Here is a 20,596-nt window from a genome sequence, read left to right as displayed (position 1 = left end):
TTCTTCTTAATAATAATAATAAATAAATAATAATAATAATAAATAAATAATAATAATAAAAATAATAATAATAATAATAATAATAATTAAAAATAATGTTCTACCTGGTTAGTAAACACAATAACATGTGTATTCTTAATTGGTACAGAGTTTATGGCGAGGAGAAGACATGCTGGGGGTGATATATGTCAGGTATTAAAACCAGTTTATCCAGTGGCGTACATAGAAAACAGGGGGCCCCATAGCAAAAATCTAAATTCTCTCACCATTTAGGCGGCAATTTTTCCCATCCAGGACAGACGGGCCTCTAAGCCCTTTTCATAACCCTTGGGTCAATTTCCTACCCGTCTGGAGAGTGGACTCCTGCACAGGTTCTTTCTTTAATGGTATAGGACCAACCAGAACTGGAGTTCTCTCTCCAAGGGTCCCATAGCAGTCGCATGATCTGTCTCTATGGTTTGTACGCCCCTAAATCTATCCAACTGTACCAAGTGCCCATTCACAAAGCAGGAGGATGTGCAACTATAAACATATAAATGCAATGGGCATGGGAAAGATGGGGTCTTCCACTGCTCACTACTTGATTTGGGCTTTCATTTCCCCTCATGCTCAATGCCGGTGAGTATACATGGAGGTCCTAAGCTATACAAAGACGTGATACACCTCCAGAAACAACGCCACTCTTGTCAATGGGCTTAGGATTAGGAGGCATCGCTACATTATAAATTGACTGCTTTTCCACCCTGGACATATCCCAGGAGCAGGTACCCAACATGCCAGTGCCCAATTTTTGGGGTTTTTCTCCATTGAGATCTATGGAGAGTTCGTAATATGCTCTTTCAAGGTCTATGGTGTTTTGTCCATCCCTGTACAATGTATATTATTATCATTACTATCATTTTCATATGTGTAACAACGTATCACTGAAAAATTCCGCCTGTCAAGAATTTGCTGAACTTACCTATACGGTGAGATATCAGATCAGATAGTAGAATCATACATAATATGATAAATGAGCCCCCTTGGGATAGCACAGGATTAATACAGAGATGCAGGACTGTTTTATAAATCTGGGTCAAAATGTTAACCAATTGTGGATTTGGCCTGTAAGCTTTGGAAAGCCTTCAGTGATTGCAAATGGGTTTAGTATGAAATCATATTGGCACAAACCAGAATTCAGTGTTAAAACAGTATTAAAAGATAATAACTTCTTGCCCTATATTTCGGAGGCAGTAACCAAATCTCTCCAATTACAATATATTTTATTATTTCATAACTTATATAAAGTCCCCCCTCCCCCATACATCTGCCCTTGAACACGTTCCCCAGCAGCATTGCACAGCACAGTACTTATCATAGGACTGAAGAGAAGATACATGGCGGACTTACCTTCACATCTGAGAAGTAGGTTTTCAGCATGTTGGAGCTTGGATAACGCGTGTAAAAAAACATGAGTTTGGCTTTTTTCAAGTGGTTTGGAGACAGGCCTTCCTGCATGTAGAATTGTGCTAGTCAAGGAAAACACTCAGTAAAAGGAGCACATAAAAGCATAAAACATCATAAAAACAGACAACATTATATACAGGGTGTATACACAGGCAGTGATGTTTTCTCATGGCTATTATTATATGAAGAATCTTCTCTGTATCATAGAGGACACACATGGCGACCGCTCCCATTTTTCCAGGTATTATACATTATTTCCTTAAAAGAAAAATCGTGCACTGAGTTTTTCCTTGTGACAATTTACAGTATATACACAAATCCGAAGAAAACATTAGCGGGAATCTGTGAACTCGGACTCCTTCTGTATCCACGTGGATATGAGATCATAATAAGAATATATAATCTTTACAGCAGCCCAATAATGCACACAAATAAAACGTAATATATTGCGGAGAAAACAATGTGATCTTACAATTATCTGATTGAAGCATGAGTCAAGAAGTGAACTAATCTAGCTATATCTATCTATCTATCTATCTATCTATCTATCTATCTATCTATCTATCTATCTATCTATCTATCTATCTATCTATCTATCTATCTATCTATCTATCTATCTATCTATCTATCTATCTATCTATCTCTATCTATCTATATCTATCTATATCTATCTATTTATCTAATATCTATCTATCTATCTAATATCTATCTATCTATCTCATATCTATCTATCTATCTAATATCTATCTATCTATCTATCTAATATCTATCTATCTATCTAATATCTATCTATCTATCTATCTATCTATCTATCTATCTATCTATCTATCTATCTATCTATCTATCTATCTATCTATCTATCTATCTATCTATCTATCTATCTATCTATCTAATATCTATCTATCTATCTATCTATCTATCTATCTATCTATCTATCTATCTATCTATCTATCTATCTATCTATCTATCTAATATCTATCTATCTATCTATCTATCTATCTATCTATCTATCTATCTATCTATCTATCTATCTATCTATCTATCTATCTATCTATCTATCTAATATCTATCTATCTATCTATCTATCTATCTATCTATCTATCTATCTATCTATCTATCTATCTATCTATCTATCTATCTATCTATCTATCTATCTATCTAATATCTATCTATCTATCTAATATCTATCTATCTATCTATCTATCTATCTATCTATCTATCTATCTATCTATCTATCTATCTATCTATCTAATATCTATCTATCTATCTATCTATCTATCTATCTATCTATCTATCTATCTATCTATCTCTATCTATCTATCTATCTATCTATCTATCTATCTATCTATCTATCTATCTATCTATCTATCTATCTATCTATCTATCTATCTATCTATCTATCTATCTATCTAATATCTATCTATCTATCTAATATCTATCTATCTATCTATCTATCTATCTATCTATCTATCTATCTATCTATCTATCTATCTATCTATCTATCTAATATCTATCTATCTATCTATCTATCTATCTATCTATCTATCTATCTATCTATCTATCTATCTATCTATCTATCTATCTATCTATCTATCTATCTATCTATCTATCTATCTATCTAATATCTATCTATCTATCTATCTATCTATCTATCTATCTATCTATCTATCTATCTATCTATCTATCTATCTATCTATCTATCTATCTATCTATCTATCTATCTATCTAATATCTATCTATCTATCTATCTATCTATCTATCTATCTATCTATCTATCTATCTATCTATCTATCTATCTATCTATCTATCTATCTATCTATCTATCTATCTATCTATCTATCTATCCATATGTACAGTAAATGGCCACCTGCTTAATAGTTTAAAAACCCTACAATCTATATAATTGGCACATAAAAGCAACCAAAACAGTTCCCGGAGGACATAGGGCTAACCATAACACTTTAGGCCTACTAATTTTCCTCTAGCACTTCTTGGCATTATTTTAAGCGCTGTAAAGCCTGTCTGCTTAGGACACATCTGTGCCGCAGGCTGGTCCTGCCATTTCCTTTGCAAATTAATGGCTTTATAATTTATCAGAAATGAAGATGCATGTGGAGAAAATCAATGTGGCCCCCCCAAGGTCAATTAAATCTTCCTCCCCCACCGTGCTCCCTGGTTTCTTTTAAGAACTTAAAAGAAGACGATTTGAAACTGAACTTATTGATTAAGAAGGTAAAGAAGATCAAATCTCAGTCTTACATGCAACACATTTATACAAAATGACTTAATATTTTATCTTAATGTGTCATTATATTTAGCAATATTTTCTATTGACAAAGGCCATTTATTATGTTTTTGTTTTTTCTGGCAAACTTTTGATGAAAAAAAAAGTCCCAAGTTTAGGCGCACGGCTGTTATGTACTTAAAATTCGCTGCTTCTGGCTCTTTTACTTCACTCACGGCAATATTCCAAAAATAGGGGTGGCTTAAAAGAGCGGAGCCACTGCGGCCCAACAATTTTTACATTTTACGCTAGAAAGTGGCATAATTTTTAGTAGAAATCTACAGCAGAGTCTTCACAGACAGCAGAAGATGCGACTAATTTATTAAGAGGCAATTCAATTAATCGCATCTTAATGTTACTGACTAAGATTATCTATCTATCTATCTATCTATCTATCTATCTATCTATCTATCTATCTATCTATCTATCTATCTATCTATCTATCTATCTATCTATCTATCTATCTATCTATCTATCTATCTATCTATCCATATACTATCTATCTATCTCATATCTATCTATCTCATATCTATCTATCTCATATCTATCTATCTCATATCTATCTATCTCATATCTATCTATCTCATATCTATCTATCTCATATCTATCTATCTCATATCTATCTATCTATCTATCTATCTATCTATCTATCTATCTATCTATCTATCTATCTATCTATCTATCTATCTATCTATCTATCTATCTATCTATCTCATATCTATCTATCTATCTCATATCTATCTATCTATCTATCTCATATCTATCTATCTCATATCTATCTATCTATCTATCTATCTATCTATCTATCTATCAGGATGTAAGAAAGCACTACATCTTCCATATATATATATAGTATTACACATATATTATTATTAAGCCCCTGAAATAAACCTTTAGTATTTTTGCCTCAGAGGTTTAATCATTACAAAAGAAGGTAATTTCGCTGACATACTTCTTGTGCCAAGAGAAGAATTGAGAGAACCTTCAGTTACCTCCATTAGACTGATAGAGAAGTCTAAAAGTGCATTATACTCTCCAGTGCCATCTGTCAAAATGCATAAATGAAATAACTGCAGCAAGCTGTCACCTACTGCTTGGAGATAAGACTTTCAGGAAAGTCAAAACTTCTGGATGAATTACACCTTGGTGTTTGCATGTTTCAATGTGCTGTGAAATGAGATGAGATGAGAAAACTATTGTGTTAACATTTAAAACGCCAGAGAATGTTTTGTCAGAACCTTAAATTATTCAGCATTATTCACATGAGCTTTATATCAACCCATGTCTTATAACAGAGAATCTGGCGGGGGAGAGATAATCGTGTGAATTGTAGTTTCTAGTGTGCAATGCACATCTTATATATAATAACCTCATGTATAATATTAAAGAAAACATGATAACTAAAAATATCTATCTATCTATCTATCTATCTATCTATCTATCTATCTATCTATCTATCTATCTATCTATCTCATATCTATCTATCTATCTATCTATCTATCTATCTATCTATCTATCTATCTATCTATCTATCTATCTATCTATCTATCTATCTATCTATCTATCTATCTATCGCATATCTATCTATCTATCTATCTATCTATCTATCTATCTATCGCATATCTATCTATCTATCTATCTATCGCATATCTATCTATCTATCTATCTATCGCATATCTATCTATCTATCTATCTATCGCATATCTATCTATCTATCTCATATCTATCTATCTCATATCTATCTATCTCATATCTATCTATCTCATATCTATCTATCTATCTATCTATCTATCTATCTATCTATCTATCTATCTATCTATCTATCTATCTATCTATCTATCTATCTATCTCATATCTATCTATCTCATATCTATCTATCTCATATCTATCTATCTCATATCTATCTATCTCATATCTATCTATCTATCTATCTATCTATCTATCTATCTATCTATCTATCTATCTATCTATCTATCTATCTATCTATCTATCTATCTATCTATCTATCTATCTATCTCATATCTATCTATCTCATATCTATCTATCTATCTATCTATCTATCTATCTATCTATCTATCTATCTATCTATCTATCTATCTATCTATCTATCTATCTATCTATCTATCTATCTATCTATCTCATATCTATCTATCTATCTATCTATCTATCTATCTATCTATCTATCTATCTATCTATCTATCTATCTATCTATCTATCTATCTATCTATCTATCTATCTATATCTATCTGTCTGTCTGTCTGTCTGTCTCTCATATATGTCTTCCTATCTACTTCCGGAATATATATCTACCTATGAAATGAATTATATTATTTTTCTAATAAATTGGTATCCAAAAACACACTCCGCAGAGACACTTGAAAATCATATATAACCATATAAAGCAATTTTAAGTGCAATTTGCTGTATCTTATAGAGTTTCAATTAAATCTAAATAAAATCTATCCATAAAACTAGTAGGAAATACTAGGCCCATATACAATTAGTAACCTGCACAATTATTATTATAATAATAGTAATAATAATAGTAATAATAATAATAGTAATAGTAATAATAATAATAATAATAATGTATAATAATAATAATAATAATAGTAATAATAAAAATAATAATAATAATAATAATAATAATACATAAATGAGAAATATTGAGTGGATAATCTGACTTATTATGATAAACGTCTCCAAAAACTTCCATTGCCAGTAGCCGTATAAAAAGCTACAAAAAGCTCCTAACGTTTGTACGCTTTGTTTATATGTAGCTTTATCTTTCTCCTTTTGAGCAACTTCTGGTGTTTTCCTAATGGGCTGCCAATAAATTCTAGCATAACGCCTTCTTACGGAGCAAGACGCTGTTTAGTAAATATTGTATAAGTGACCAATTGGTGAGCTACACTAAAAACCCAACTGTTCTTCCAAGAAAGCCCTGGCTGTTTCTAGGATACTTCCACGCGCACAATGAGTCACGATGGCAGAGATTCAGCAAACATACAGCTGTACCGAACACGAGCTAAGCCCCATTCAAGGCCAGGAAAGAAAATGAGCACAAATAAATATTAAGGAGTTGGGGGGGGGGGGGGCGGTAAGTGTGCGAGATGTTCAAACAATCTCCAGCCTAGAAGTTCATGGAGCCTCGATTCTCGTCGCCTTAGCTTTGTGAAGACAGATGATATTCAATTCTATGTGCAATGCAAAATAGACAATAACTGCTGAAACTTGAGCCAGCTGCCAGGTGTAAAAAAAAAAAAAAAAGCAAAAGCAAAAAGATGATAAATCCATAAATTAATGAAAGACATCTGCTCAGGAACATAAAAGATCAGAGAAACGGTGTACTGCAGCTGAACCTAAAGCAGCGATCAAACAACCTGAGTCTTGTGTTGTGTGTTTACAAAGTACAATATAGCCTTAACTAAACAACGGCGACACAAAGGTGGATGGAAGACGCTGGGCGTGTGTGGCCGGAGAGGACATGGCAGGCGGGGAAGGGACAGATGCTCGTCTTTTATCTGCTGGATGGTCGGGGGATGTGAAACTCGATTACAAATATTGTTTCCTATTATTATATATACCCTCGCCGGGCAGGGTGTGGTGCCAGGCACGGCTCGCATTACCCAGGTCTGTGCTGGCCAAACATGTAAGGGGATATACTAGTGAATCAACCTTAGGGGCACACAGGGCGGATATGCTGCGTTAAAGGGGTTGTCTGGGCATAGGGTGGTCATCTGGTCATGATCAGTGGGGGATCCGACACCCGGACCCCGCACCAATCAGCTGTTTTGGCTGCCTCCGGCACTGGATGTTGTGCAGTGGTCGTGCTGGAAGCAGAAGGCTCCGACAACAGAACTGCAGCACGGCCGCTATAGTGTGACTGGAGCCATCTGCTTCCGGCACCGACCACTGCATATCTTCCGGTGCTGGAGGCCGCCACAACAGATGATCAGTGAGGAATTCGGGTGTCGCACCCCCACTGATCATATACTGTTGACCTAGACAAACCCTTTAGGCCGAGTTCACACGGGTCGGAAATGCTGCGTAAAAGCACGCAGCGTAGCTGCCCTGTGTGCCGCAGGGAATTCCGGGTGAAAAAGCGCACCAAACTGTGGTGCAGTTTTTTGCCCGGAATGTCCGCTGCGGAATACTGCAGCACTTAACCGGCCAGTTTGGTGCGCTTTTTCACCCGGAATTCCCTGCGGAGTGCAGCCCGGCCTCCTGTGATGATGCTGTAGTCCTTTGATTGGCTGCAGCAGTCACATTGCATGAAACGTCATCCCAGCGGGCCGGGCTTCACTCAGAACAGAGGATGACACTGCTATGACAAGGCCCTGGGGTAGGTATTAACCTTTTTTATTATTTTTTAAACCCCAATTATTTTTTCCGATATTTGCTGTGGAATCGCAGGTTTTCTGCCGCAAAAATCTTAACATTTGCCTTATTGTTGCAGCTTTTACCTCCCCACAACAGAAGGGAAATGTTCCGCAGCATCAATTTTGAAACCGCAGCAGGTCAATTTATGAACGGTTTCTCCGCAGATTTTTTCCGCTATGTGTGGATGAGATTTATTCAAATCTCATCCACTCTGCTGCCTCTGAAATACGCTGACGATTTTCCGCAATGAAATCCGTTGCGGGAAATCCACAGTGTTTATGCTGTGTGTGTGTCCCTACCCTTAGTGCTTCTAAATAACCTGCAGTCTGACAGATCAAAAGGATCAAACCATTGAAGGATTCTGGGTAATGCACGTGAATATGACCAGTACCAGTATGTGTGGGGACTATAGACCTAGTATGGGACTATAAGGACTATGTATTAGGAATGCGCGTGCAGCCATATTAGGGCATGACCACACATGGCGGAATTCCTCCGCAACTGTCCGCATCGATGCCGCACAGAATCTGCGTTGCAGATTCTGCAGCGGATCTGCACAAAATGTGCAGTACATTGATGCGGACTAGCTGCTGCAGACTGCGGGAAAAGTGCTTCCCTTCTCCCTATCAGTGCAGGATAGAGAGAAGGGACAGCACTTTCCCTAGTGAAAGTAAACGATTTTCATACTTACCGGCCGTTGTCTTGGTGACGCGTCCCTCTTTCGGCATCCAGCCCGACCTCCCTGGATGACGCGCCAGTCCATGTGACCGCTGCAGCCTGTGCTTGGCCTGTGATTGGCTGCAGCCGTCACTTACACTGAAACGTCATCCTGGGAGGCCGGACTGGAGACAGACGAAGGGAGTTCTCGGTAAGTATGAACTTATATGTTTTTTTACAGATACATGTATATTGGGATCGGTAGTCACTGTCCCGGGTGCAGAAACAGTTACTGCCGATCGCTTAACTCTTTCAGCACCCTGGACAGTGACTATTTACAGACGTCTCCTAGCAACGCTCCCGTCATTACGGGAGCCCCATTGACTTCCTCAGTCTGGCTGTAGACCTAGAAATACATAGGTCCAGCCAGAATGAAGAAATGTCAAGTTAAAAAAGCAAGACGCATCCGCAGCACACATGACATGTGCATGACAGCTGCGGACTTCATTGCGGAACTTAGAATCTCCATTGAAGTCAATGGAGAAATTCCGCCATGAGTCCGCCACTGCTCCGCAACAGACAGAGCATGCTGCGGACACCAAATTCCGCTCCGCAGCCTATGCTCCGCAGCGGAATTGTACGCATCGTGTAAACGAACACTGCTAAATTAAAGTGAAAGTCAATGGAGAAACGGCTCCGCTGCGGATTAACGCTGCGGAGTGTCCGCAGCGGAATTTAAGTGGAATTCCGCCATGTGTGAACCCGCCCTTACAGATCACATGTTTCTTTGTCACCTATAGAAGTCGACTGGCCTATACTGTATCTCCATATGTGTGCGATATTATATTCTATTGGATACCTAATAACCCAGGTATTATCCTCTAGTAGCATTGCTTCTAGGGGATAATATGGTGGCATACTGCGGCACCATACAGCAGCACGCAGAGTGCCCACGGCTTCAGAATAAGCACCCATAGGAACTTTGGCCTACTTCAAGCTGAGTTTTTTGGCGCTGATTTTGATGCAAAACATAAGTAAAAAAACAAACATTTTTTGGTGTGTTTTTTGACCAAAAACGGGCCAGAGTTTTTGTATTTGATTCATAAGAAAAATGTGTCAAAAGACTCATTCAAAATCTACCTCAAAACATCCTGAAGGAATTTTGAGGCAGATTTTTTCTGCCTGACCAAAAAACTCAGTGTGAACAGGGCCTAAACCAACATTATTGGAAATATTATCATGTTAGGATACACACCTTTCGGAGGCAGGGTGGCAGCGACATATTTTTCGCAAAGCTTTGTATTACAGATCATGCCCACCTCGTGTCTTCCTTCTACAAGCTTGAGATTATGCAGGTTCAGGAGCAGAAACTAGTTATAAAAGTTTGACGCAGAAACTGCATTGTAATCAGTGCCAAAATTGTCCCAAATTGCCCCCCATTGATTTTAATGGGGGGCAGAGACATTATTTTTCCTGGGCAGCTTTCGGCCACTCACAGAAAAGAAAAGTAGAATGCTCTTTCGTCGAGCAGTTTCCACCTCTGACCTTCAATGAAATCAATGGAAGGCAGAAAAAAACCTGCGGCGCTCGTTTGAAGTGTTTTCTATGGGAGTATTTTGCCCATGGTTTTTGCATTAGATTCGCGGGGAAAAAAATGAAACAAAAAAACAATAATCTAAAAACACTGGCAATTTAGAAATCTGTCTTAAAATTCTCAAAGGAATTTTGAGGCAGATTTTTTTTCTGCCTGGCAAAAAACTCTGTGTGAACTGGGCCCAAGGCAAAAAAAAAAAGGCAGGCTAAGAATGCAGCAAAAAACGCTCCAAACGAGCGCCACAGGTTTTTTCTGACTGCCATCGATTTCATTGGGAGGTCAGAGGCGGAAACCGCTTAAAGTAAGAGCATGCCGCTTTTTTTTCCGCGAGCGGCCAAAAGCCTGTACTTCTCATTGAAATCACAAGGGGGTGATTTGGGGGCAGAATCCGCTTCAAAATCAGCGCCAAAAAGCTCAGTGTGAACTGACCCTGCCACACATACCTGAAGGGGTTAAAGGGAGCCTTGAGCAGTCCCCACTGTCTGGACTGATGATATTGTGTGTTAAGTCTTTTGTGCAGGGAACTTCTCCGCGTCCCATATTGGGGTTTGCACGTCTGCACCTGCCCCGGGTTATAAATACACGGGATATCTTTGCAAATGAACATGTTTAATCAAATATTAAGTTTTATTCAAATGCAAAAAGAAACGGCAGCCAGACGTCGTGTTTTCTCACTGATTTCCTTGTCATGCATCTTTTTTGCATCTTAAGAAAAACAGTCCCTGCCGAGTCCCGGACATTTGCATTTACTAAACTGAAGCACAACTGAAGCAGTGTGAATAGAAGCGACATCTGTCCAGGTGAAAACACATCTCCTATTTAGATAAGAAACCTGTCAAAGTATTGGCAAGGCTCCTGCCACAGTCCTGCGCCTCTCGCGTACATCACCCATTTGTATCAGGCGTTAGACGGATTCTCCTGGTAAAAACACGGCTTCATTTATATAGCGCTCACGTCCTACATTTCACAGACATTATTCTATCTGCTTCTAATGCATAATGTCACAAATTGGCGAAAAATTCAGCGCCATCTAGAGAATTGTCATTGATTTAATCAGTTACTGGTCAGAGTTGACACTATAAGGCTGAATTCACACGAGCGTGTGCGTTTTGCGCGCGCAAAAAACGTGGCGTTTTGCGCGCACAAAAGGTCTGCAAAAGCTCCGTGTGTCATCACCGTATGATGCGTGGCTGTGTGATTTTCGCGCAGCCGCCATCATTATGACACTCTCTTTGTATGTTTGTAAACAGAAAAGCACGTGGTGCTTTTCTGTTTTCATTCATAGATTGTACTGCTGTTGCGCGAATCACGCGCGTCACACGGAAGTGCTTCCGTATGCTGCGAGTGATTTTCACGCACCCATTGATTTCAATGGGTGCGTGATGCGCGAAAAACGCAGAAATATAGGACATGTCGTGCGTTTTACGCAGCGGACAAACGCTGCGTGAAAATCACGGACTGTCTGAACGGCCCCATTGACTAACATAAGTCCGTGCGAGGCGCGTAAAAATCACGCGCGTTGCACAGACGTATTATACGTTAGTCTGAATAAGCCCTAAGGCTATGTTCATACGGCTTATTTTCAGCCATATTTCAAGCCGTAAACAGCTGGAAAAACGGCTGAAAAAACAGAAGCTGAACGCCTCCAAACATCTGCGCATTGATTTGGGGAAAAACAGCACGTAAAACAACGCCCCGTAAAAAGAAGTGCATGTCACTTCTTGATCCGGTTTTGGAGCCGTTTTTCATTGTGTCAATACAAAAACAGCTCCGAAAACTGACGCAAAAAAAAACCTCAAAAAACGTTTACGTCTGAACATACCCTAAAACCTACTCACCCACAAGAGACTCTCACACACACTTACACACTAGGGCTAATGTGCATATAAGTTTCCTAAAGCTGTTTACGCAAATAAAAGTTATTTTTTGTATGTTGAAAAGTTGTCAAATTTGACAAAAAAACTTTCTGTATCCGTTTTTCATGATTTTTAAGATCAGGTTTTTCATTGTGGATAAGAATCTCTCCTGGTCATATGATGGACACACAGGTGCTGGGATCGTTACAGTTACAGTACAGTCATCAGATCTGTGTGTCCATCACATGACCAGAACAGGATTTTATCAATTGAGAGTAAACACTGATGGTTTCTATTGGATAGCAGCAAGCAGAGATCTTGAAAATCGTAAAGAATTGATACAGAGATATATTGGAAAATTGTATAACCTTTCAAACTTTAAGCCCAATCACCTAGACATAATCTATGCAAGCCTGGAAGAGGACTACAATGAAATAAGTTTGGCATATGCACCGGAAAAGCCCCTAGCGTATATGCCAAACGTGTCCGTAGGTGCCCATTTACCCAGCGTAGGCCAAAAATGAGTCCTTTTAGCATACAGTGGATCGGTATGCATTGGCATATCTTGTTTTTTGCACTATAGAATAGCATAGACCACACGATTCCATAATAAGCTATACAGTCCAAAAAAGTATACTGAAGTGGGAGCTGCATATACTGTACTTGCAGCTCTCACTCACCCTGTGTGGAGGAGGAGAGGGGATCATCGGGGGATGTGCTGACAGCTTAGAGGAGAGGAGGAGGATCTGTAATCCTTCTCCTGTCCCTGTAAAGCTTCAGATGACCCAAGGGGAAGGGGTAACATGAAATTTTCTTCATGATATCACCCTCCTTATTAATCAGAGATCATACTTGCTCTCTGATTGTTCCAAATTGCGGGGGGGGGGGGGTCTTTTGAGTTTCTTAATTCCACGACCCAGCCGTTTAACCTTCTAAGTGATTTTACAGTAAAAAATAAAATCTTTTATTATTGAAAAAAGATAATAAAAAACTTTAAACATAGTTGGTATTGCCGCATTTGTAACAACCCGTACTAGAAAATTAATGTAAACGGGCGACAAAAAAACAATGCCAGAATTGCTGTTTTCTGTACATCTCGCCCTTCAGAAATCAGCAATAAAAAGTGATCAAAAATTCATCGGTACCAAAAAATGGTACCAGTGAAAACTACAAGTCGTCTCGCAACAAAACAAGCCCTCATACAGCTCCGTCAAGGAAAAAATAAAAATGATATGGGTCTTAAAATGCGGCGACACAAAAAACAATTTTGTAAATAGTGTTTTTATTGTGCAAATGTAGTAAAACAGAACAAAAACTTTACACACGTGGTGTCGTTATAATCGTAACGACCCATAAAAATAAAGTTAACACATTATTTACACTGAATGCCTTAACAAGAAATTTAAAAAAATCAATGCCCAAATTGCTGGGTTTTTCCCATTTCACGCCAATAAAAATGTTTCAATACATTATATCTACCCAAAAAACTGTTCCAATAAAAACTACAAGTCATTTCCCAAAATACAAGGTTTCTTACAGCTACATTGAAGAAAAAATTAAAAAATTCTGAAGGGCAAATGTTAACTATCGTTTACTGAAATGAGTTACGACACTACGGGCACTTAAGGAGTCTGAGTAATGCGCCAACTATATTTACTTGGGACATGAACTCAAAACATTTTTTTTAGTTTTTTTTTCCAATTTTGATTAGAAAAATTAAGGCTATGTAAACCTTTGAAGACTTTTTTTTGTTATTTAATGTGTTTAATGCAACTTTGTAATTGTTTTTTATTAAATTTTTTTGTTTTTTTTGAGATACAGCTTCTATGTATCATGGATACATAGAAGCTGTATCTGGTGCTGAAACCTGAATCCATCTGGTCAGCGGGGATGACGGCTTCGGTGACAGCGGGTCTTGAGTGTCTCTGACACAAGATCGAGCTATGAGGGTATGTTCACACGGCCGTAAACGCCCTGAAAAACGGATGAAAATACGTTGGCTGAACGCCTCCAAACATCTGCCCATTGATTTCAATGGGAAAAACGGCGTTCCGTTCCCACGGGGCGTTTTTCTACACGGCCGTTTATAAAAACGGCGTGTAAAAATCACCCTGTAAAAAAGAAGTGCATGTCACTTCTTGAGCCGTTTTTGGAGCCATTTTTCATTGTCTCAATAGAAAATCAGCTCCAAAAACGGCCGTAAAAAATGGCTCAAAAAACGTTTATGGTATAAAAAAACGGCTGAAAATCAGAGGCTGTTTTCCCTTGAGAACAGCTCCGTATTTTACAGCCGTTTTTTTGTTACGCGTGTGAACATACCCTCATCGATCACATCTAAGTTCATCGTTTACATGTGATCGATAACAGGTGGATCCTGCGGGTAGTCCCTTCAGTATTTCAGACCACTCCATACACACATAATTGGGTCTGCACATTAGTGGTATTTTTATGTAAAAACAGTGTTGGGCAATGTAACTAGAGCTGCTTGTATAGCATGCGTGTGCGCTTTTACATATTTTCCCAGCGATGGTAAGGCTGGGTTCACACGTGGCGGAATTTCACTTAAATTCCGCTGCGGATACTCCGCAGCGTTAATCCGCAGCGGAGCCGTTTCTGCATTGACTTCCACTTCTATTTAGAAGTGTTCGTTTAGACGATGCGTAACATTCCGCTGCGGAGCATAGGCTGCGGAGCGGAATTTGGTGTCCGCAGCATGCTCTGTCTGTTGCGGAGCAGTGGCGGACTCATGGTGGAATTTCTCCATTGACTTCAATGGAGATTCTAAGTTCCGCAATGAAGTCCGCAGCTGTCATGCACATGTTATGTGTGCTGCGGATGCGTCTTGCTTTTTTGCCATGACATTTCTTCATTCTGGCTGGACCTATGTATTTCTAGGTCTACAGCCAGACTGAGGAAGTCAATGGGGCTCCCGTAATGACGGGAGCGTTGCTAGGAGACGTCTGTAAATAGTCACTGTCCAGGGTGCTGAAAGAGTTAAGCGATCGGCAGTAACTGTTTCTGCACCCTGGACAGTGACTACCGATCCCAATATACAGCAACCTGTAAAACAATAGAAGTTCATACTTACCGAGAACTCCCTGCTTCTGTCTCCAGTCCGGCTTCCCAGGATGACGTTTCAGTCTAAGTGACGGCTGCAGCCAATCACAGGCCAAGCACAGGCTGCAGCGGTCACATGGACTGGCGCGTCATCCAGGGAGGTCGGGCTGGATGCCGAAAGAGGGACGCGTCACCAAGACAACGGCCGGTAAGTATGAAATTCGTTTACTTTCACTAGGGAAAGTGCTGTCCCTTCTCTCTATCCTGCACTGATAGGGAGAAGGGAAGCACTTTTCCCGCAGTCCGCAGCAGCTAGTCCGCATCAATGTACTGCACATTTTGTGCAGATCCGCAGCAGAATCTGCAATGCAGATTCTGTGCGGCATTGATGCGGACAGTTGCGGAGGAAATCCGCCACGTGTGGTCATGCCCTAACGGGGGGGGGGGGTCGTTGGCATCTGTTTTTAGACGATTCCCTTGTTTTTTATTTGTCATGTCTAAACTGCTTTTGCCTGTATTATCTATTCCAAATGCCGAGCTTATCCCCCACAATGCAATGCTGTGATGTGCCCTTCTCCCTCTGATATCACTATAACGGATCCCGCTCATCTGCAATATTTGGGGCACATGCAGCATCTTTAAGGGCTATTTACACCTTTGTGGGCACATTTTTTTTATTAATTGAATGTATTTTATGTTTTTAAGCAACTCTCAAATTCACTTTTATTAAAAAAAAAAAATGTTTACTTTTTACCATACAGCTTCTATGTATCCTGTATACATAAAATCCATATTGTTCCCTCTTAGCCGATTCCGTCAGTTCAACTAAACCGACGGCTCGGCTGAAAGCTGGTCCTGCGTGCCTCTGACACACGGGAACTATCTAATATCGATCACATCTTAGATATGAACTTAGGCCTAATTCACACGAGCCTGTTCGGTCTGTGATATACGGTCCGCATGTTGGCCGCATTTCCCAGACCGAACACACGCAGGGAGCCGGACTCCTAGCATCATAGTTATGTAGGCATCTTTCTTTTGGCCTCGCTCACAACTGTGTTGGAGGCTCCGTTAGTGCTGCGTTATAGTTTCCGGTATAACCACGGACACCCCGACGGAAGCTGACGGCACCCATTAAAGTCAATAGGTTCCGTCGGCTACTGGTGGTATCCATGGTGCACCGTCATTTCCGGTTTCTCCTTGTTCTGCTCCTCTGACAGAGCAGAACCATGGAAACCCCCGGGACAGGTGTGAACAGGGCCTTTTTCACCCAGCAGAACAACGTTATGACAAATACAGAATGTAACCCAAATATCAAGCCTATAAATCCGCTCTATAGAAGTAGGATGTTTAAGTAACTGATGCCTGGATGATTATATTACTACAAGTTATGAGTGCTAGATTTCTGGATATGGATATGGAACGTTGATCCAGGGATTGATTCTGGTTGCCATACTTGAGTCGGGACAGAATTGTATCCCATAAAATTGGACAAATGGCCTTCTAGGCATCATAGGAGTTTCTGCCTTTTTCTGGATCAACATGGTAGTATTAAAGGATGGACGTGTGTTTTATCAATTATGTAACTATTTGTACCCTGTACAAGATATATCTATATATATATATATATAATGTATATTGACAGCATTATTATTTTCACCAAATTACAAATTCAGCTCTGCTGCATCTGTAACAGAGGAAAGGCAGTTAAAATGGCCAAACACATTATCGGGATTGGCCGACTATTTAATGTGTATGGGCATCTTCCAGCAGCAGATGTCAGGGGAAAGAAGGATCAGGCATGTTGGATATATTTATAGTTTCGGTGGGATTTGGTAGAAAAACAAAACTGTCCAGACGTTTAAATCTCTCGTTGTTCTGTGAAAAATCTCACTCTATGTTGGTATGCAGCTTTAGGGCTATGAAAACCTTAACTTTAATAAAACAATGAATTATGGGATTTTTAACAACTTTTTAAATGTTTTTTATTGCATTTTCTTTTTGCTTTCTGAGATCCAGCTTCTGTGTATCCTGGATAGATAGATGATGTATCTTGAACTTCGATGTGATCGATAACAGCTGGATCCTTCGTGTCATAGACACGCTGGACCCGCTGTCGCTGAAGCCGTCAGTCCCGCTGACGGATTCGGCTTTGATCGCAAGATACAGGATGTTGTTTTTTTTGTTTTTTTTTAAATAATTAAAAAGTTACACTAAACACTATGATACATTGTTTTAGAAAAGAAAAAAAAAAAGTCGAAGGCTTGCATATCCTTTAACCCTCTAATTAAAATTGAAGAAAAAGAAACCAGATTTTTGTGTGGATTTTGAATTCATGTCTCCAGTAAAAAAAATAAAAATAAAAAAAAAGTGCAACATTGACATAGCCTTTCAGTAAAAAAATTATGTATTTTTGGTGCTGGGGCAAGAAAGTCCAAAATGAGCGCTGAGTGGGTTTATGGCCCTCCAGTTCTCAGTGTTATCTGGTTGCGAATAATAATTACGTCAAATAGGAGCCGCGGTTTAAAAAGTTACAGCAATCAAAACGGATCTCGCTACTTGAGGCAACTTTGCTATACTTTACTTTACTATACTGCCGGGCAGGTGTACGCCATTGATAATTATTACGGCTGCGGTCCCAATACACCTCCTTATGTCTCTAATCTCATACAGCGACATATAGCGCTACACAGAGCACCATTCAGCGCAGCACCGAGCACCACAAATTGAAACCATATGGCAACGCTCTCTACCGTGTGCATGAGGCCTTCCTCAGCTCAGTTATCGGTGTTCATATACGGTGGTTTCATCCCATTTGTGATGTATATTTAGTGTGTACATTGGGAAAGCCATTAGTCCGACAGAGGTCACTGCAAAGTTTGGCTGCAGCGGTCACATGGGAGGAAACGTCATCCCAGGAGGCCGGCCTGGACGAAGAAGCACAGAATTCTGGGTACATATATGAAAAAAAAAAAATGTTTGCGCGGACTCTGAGCTTTTCCGCAGCAAAAATTGCAACATTTGCTACTTGTTGCCAGTTTTACCTCCCCATTAAATTAAATGGGGAAAACCCACAACAATAAAGCATTGATTACGCAACTACAATTGACAGCTGCGGATTTAAAAAAACGCACCGCAGGTCAATTTCAGAGTGTTTTTTTCCGCTCATCAGTAGATGAGATTTGTTCAATTCTCATCCGCTCTGCAGCCACTCTATTATGCTGCGGATCTTCAGCAATAAAATCCGCATTATTTACGCTACGTGGGAACCCAACCTAATAGTCTATGGTGACGGATGTCTCTGACGAATACGTAACAGTGGCATCCATCACCCATAGGTTATTATGGCATCCGTTCAGCGTATAAGTCAATAAAAGGTCATGAAAGTTCATGACCTATACGTTAAACGTATCCCATAATAACGGGTGATGGATGCCACTATTAGGCAGCCGCCACAGCCCACATATATACTAATGTATACATCAGGAGCTTTTTCCCGCATCTACGTTAAACCTAGGCCAAAAACATGATGTCAACTAAGCCTAACAAACAGTTTAAGCCGAAGTTAAACTCAACTCTGCTACATCAGTATAGTACTACATGAAAAATGCAAAAAAATATATACTCTTTGCCACACTACTGGGAGTATTATACATGCACGCGGCATAACTACTCGCTACGACCCAAATAGTAATAAAGAAAATTGGTTTCCTTCGCAAAACAAAATAATTGAACTAAGTTGATAACAATATTTGAGCGTGAGGGAGATCTGCAGACACTACGGCGGCTGTGCGGGCCACTCTGCGGCAGAATTTTTTTTATTTAATTGTGCTCGGTGGCTTTCTAAAATAATTTGCTTTGTGTATGTAAGGACAAAAGATTTCTATGTAAGGCTGAGGAGAGGTTAATCATGCATAGCAGGCAGCTGCACTGAGCCCGCGGAGCAGACTTCAGTGTACAAGGGAACTTTATATAGTGCGGACAAATCACTACCTGCGTCCTGCGACCGAGAACACAAACATGGCATCGTCTCTTCTGTAATAATTAACCTCCTGAAGACGATGAGAGTCATCGGCAGACCACACGTCCTCTATATTAGAGTAGGATATTATTCTACTTTTTGTCGAGAGCTTTCACGCAGCCTACGTGGACTGAGCACCACTTTTATACGCTTCCTTCTGTTAGGAGGTTTATAAGATAATATTAAGGATGGATGACGGAGACGCTGTCTAAATAGAGAACACAGAGGGACTTCTGTATGGGATCCAAGCCCCGAGGCCATGTTATCTTCAGTGCATTGTCTCTCCATGGGCCTTATTGGCACCATAAATTGCAAATCATCCTCTTGAGACACCATACTTTACACTTCCCAATTTGTTCATGGGAAGATCCAAAATGAAGATAAAAATATTTGGAAATACAGCGACAACAATACATGCGCTGTCGTCATGCACCAGCCGTGGTACCGTTTATTATATTAGATCTACACGGATTAATTAAAAGGGATATTTCCGGGTAAAATATATTTATACATGGATGCCGTTGTTATGTATTTATATCCAGCGCTAGGGGCGGGGTTAAAGAAACAAACCCTAAATGGCATTTAGAAATACGTGGATTAGGCGAGGAGTTGAATTCAGAGCGGAACTTCTGCCTGTTCAGCTTTCCCTACAGATATCTGCAGCCTTAAGCACTGTTCAGACATGGCAGATTCCGCACAGAAAATTTGCACCAATTTACAGTACAATACATGTATGTGAATGGGGTTCCCAAACCCACATCCATATGTAGCGGAAATAAACCCGCAGCATGTAAATTTTGTAGCGGATTTGGCGTGGATTTTCATGGCGGATTTTACTCTTTGCAATGCATAGGTGAAATCCGCAGCTAAATCCGCATGCAACATATGCAGATTTTGCCGTGGTCATTGCGGATTTGCACCACATCTGGACTAAGGCCTAATGCACAAGACCGTGCATTTTTGTTTGGGTGCTATCTGCAATTTTGTGGACCTATTCATTTATATGGCCCCATGCACACGACCGTGATGTTTCCGAATCCGTGTTGTGGGGGCCACGAGTCCTGGCCACAAAAAAAACGCAGGACATGTCATTTAACTGTCCGTATTTGCAGATCATGCGACCTACTCAGGGGGTTGGGACAAACTAGTGACATTAGCTCCAACCTTCCCTTTTTTTTTGCGGATCCGCGAATACTGATGACACACGGATTCACTACGGAAAGTTTTTTGCGGACAAATTGACCACGAACACAGACCACGGATCCATGGATTTGCGGACTGCAAAGTCACCACAATCG

The 20,596-nt window shown here is 39.7% G+C and overlaps 1 protein-coding gene across 2 annotated transcripts in view; it reads right to left on the bottom strand.

The window, feature by feature from the left end:
- PROX1 (prospero homeobox 1) overlaps positions 1-20,596 on the bottom strand; it is a 72,756-nt gene that overhangs the window by 39,156 nt on the left and 13,004 nt on the right. For both annotated transcript variants that reach the window (XM_075863324.1, XM_075863325.1), the window contains exon 3: positions 1,390-1,497. In XM_075863324.1, the coding sequence (XP_075719439.1) occupies positions 1,390-1,497 (108 nt within the window). The remainder of the gene's footprint in view (positions 1-1,389; positions 1,498-20,596) is intronic.

Source organism: Rhinoderma darwinii, chromosome 4, assembly GCF_050947455.1.
Source record: "Rhinoderma darwinii isolate aRhiDar2 chromosome 4, aRhiDar2.hap1, whole genome shotgun sequence".
Lineage (NCBI taxonomy): Eukaryota > Metazoa > Chordata > Amphibia > Anura > Rhinodermatidae > Rhinoderma > Rhinoderma darwinii.
This window is presented reverse-complemented; position numbering and strand designations above follow the sequence as displayed.